The sequence below is a fragment of the Electrophorus electricus genome, chromosome 17, assembly GCF_013358815.1.
Source record: "Electrophorus electricus isolate fEleEle1 chromosome 17, fEleEle1.pri, whole genome shotgun sequence".
Classification (NCBI taxonomy): Eukaryota; Metazoa; Chordata; class Actinopteri; order Gymnotiformes; family Gymnotidae; genus Electrophorus; species Electrophorus electricus.
Window position 1 is genome coordinate 982,501 of NC_049551.1, and position 2,500 is coordinate 985,000.

General features: G+C 47.6%; 1 protein-coding gene across 2 annotated transcripts in view; it reads right to left on the reverse strand.

Annotated features, from left to right (window-relative positions):
- ppp3ccb (protein phosphatase 3, catalytic subunit, gamma isozyme, b) overlaps positions 1–2,500 on the reverse strand; it is a 24,004-nt gene that overhangs the window by 2,894 nt on the left and 18,610 nt on the right. For both annotated transcript variants that reach the window (XM_035535535.1, XM_035535536.1), the window contains exons 11-12: positions 1,100–1,184; positions 704–801 (exon numbers count right to left, since the gene is read on the reverse strand). In XM_035535535.1, the coding sequence (XP_035391428.1) occupies positions 704–801; positions 1,100–1,184 (183 nt within the window). The remainder of the gene's footprint in view (positions 1–703; positions 802–1,099; positions 1,185–2,500) is intronic.

Below are 2,500 nucleotides of genomic sequence, written 5' to 3' on the forward strand. Positions count from 1 at the left end.
AGTCAGAACTGACCGCGTGCGTGTGCGAGAGCTGCTAGTGTTAGCGGGGTTCATTAGCGCGGCCCCGGGGAGGAAGCGGGAACTTTACAGCTGTTCTAACAGGCTCTGGCTAAACTGGGCCACACTGCACCACAGTCAGAAGGCAGTAGAAGCCCATCTCAGCATGGCAGCAGGCTGAGCTCAGGCTTCCAGGGCTGGGAGCACTCTCACAGGCCTCTAAGGGCCCTCCCAGAGGCTGGTGGAGCTCCTGCTACGATCTATATCGCCACAGCTGCCCTGAGGGGCAGGGACAGAGGCTCATGTCGAGTTATAAGGATCTGCAAAAGCACTTTGACAAGAGCATTTGTGTACGGGTTGAATTCCCTAGAGGAGTGTGAGGATTTGGGCCGTTAGAAGGTGATAAAGACTGGAGAGGATCATAGAGGAGCAGCCAGCAGAGAAACAGATGGAGAGAGAGAGAGACAGAGAGAAGGGAAGAGGGGGAGGGAGAGAGAGAGAGAGAGAGAGAGAGAGAGATGGGAAGAAAGTCTGAGTTGGGAAGAAAGTCTCCTCCTTCTCCACACTATGGGGATACTGGGCTCACGCACGCAGGAGCAATCGCGCACATGTGTAAGTGTGTGTGGGTGAGTGTGAGCGTGAGCGTGTGTGCGTGCGTGAAAGAAAGAGAGAGAGAGAGAGAGAGAGAGAGAGGACAAGCTCTTACCACTCTGCAGGGTCTGTCGTCCTCCCGATAGCACTCCCAGGGGCAGTGTCCCAGTGGGGGTCAAACCCTTCAGCTGTAAGACACTCTCATTCTCCTCCCTGACCAAGACACATCACACACACACGAAAACACAACACACACTACACAAGATCAATACTATATAGAATGTACATGAAAGGTAAGAAGTGAATAGCAAACGTCTGGATCTTACCGTTTTGGATTTTAATGGAGGCAATTAAGATCCTTTATATTATTAATATATTCATTAAACAGTAAAAATTGCAACAAAACCACTTTAAAGCTTTTTTTTTCTTTTCTGTAAACTCGTTCACTGTAGAATATATGTGTGTGTGTGTGTGTATATGCATGAGAAAGAACCTGTGTGTGTCTCTTCACCTTAGAACAGAGAAAACCCGAGCCATCTTGCCAATAGCGCGAATCTTATTTCTGATCACCTCCTTGCGGGCAGCTGGTGTACCACCTGTCCCCCCCCCCCCCCCCCCCCCCCCACACACACACACACACACACACACACACACGAGAGAGAGAGTGTGTGTGTTATTTTTCCAGACTTTCATCCTCTGTGTTATCCACAGGGCCAGCGTAGCAATGCTGGTCTGAGCACAGTGACTGCTGCCCGGCTGAAATCTTGCTGGACACCAAATCCCTGCAAGCACAAGGGACCAGGATGCGCGCCATGTGTCATCCAGCCAAGGAGAGAACCACTCAGGAGTTACAGAAACGTTTCTCATCATGAAGCCATTCAACTGACACCGTCAGGCAGTGAGACGCTGGATCAAATGGGACATTAGAGCCTTCCTTCCCTCGTGGGATCAATAACCCCCATTTCTAAAACTCAAAGGGCCCACAGACACACAGAGGAAATGTGTCAGGCCAAGATATAATTATGCACCAGTGAAAAAGAAGGACGAGTCTAACAGGTCCTCAGCAGTCTAAGTGGGTCACAGTCCTGCTGTATGATGGTGTCTCCTGCTGGGGGCACTAACGAGCATGACTGTACTTGACTGCTGAACTAAGGACAGAATGTACCAGGTGTCTGATTTTAGCCAAATTAATTTGGAAAACTACTTGGGTCAGCACAAGGAACAGCTTGATCAACTAACAAAGCTGCGTGTGCACTGATCAAGTCTGATCAACTAACAACGTTGTATATGTGCTGACCAAGTCTAATTAACTAACACGACACTGTACATGTGCTGACCAAGTCTGATCAGCAGGAGGCTGTATAAGTGTTGAACACCCCCTTCAGATCGTTTGTAGATAAACGGTTCAGTTAAACAATTGTTTAGTTATTGATAAAAACATTAATAACCCTTCACTTTAACTGAACTCAACCCTTCGTATCAACCTGTCCACTGACCATCAGAGACAATCACCTGCTATTTGTTTTTTTAAAGAGAATCATTTTTACAATTAGTCACAATTTCTGCAAAAATTAGCAAAAAATGTCCAGAAAAAAAGTTAGCCCTTAAAACATTTACAGAGTTTATATACAGACAACATACAAATGTCTGAGCTTGGTCGCGACACCTTGAAGAAAAACCAGCTCTTCTGGCACACTTAACCTTTACCCCCACGCGTACTCAAAATCAAACCCCCCTTTAGACGCAGACGTAAGAGCACTGAGTGGAAGACTGGCCAGACGTCTCAGTCGTGCGTTGGTGTCTGGCACACACACCTGTGGAGGTTTTCATGTGTCAAGTGTCACTTGTGTGGGGGTTCACAACTAGGACATCCTGAATTTCATTACATTGCAGGCCTGCTGTAGGAGCTGGT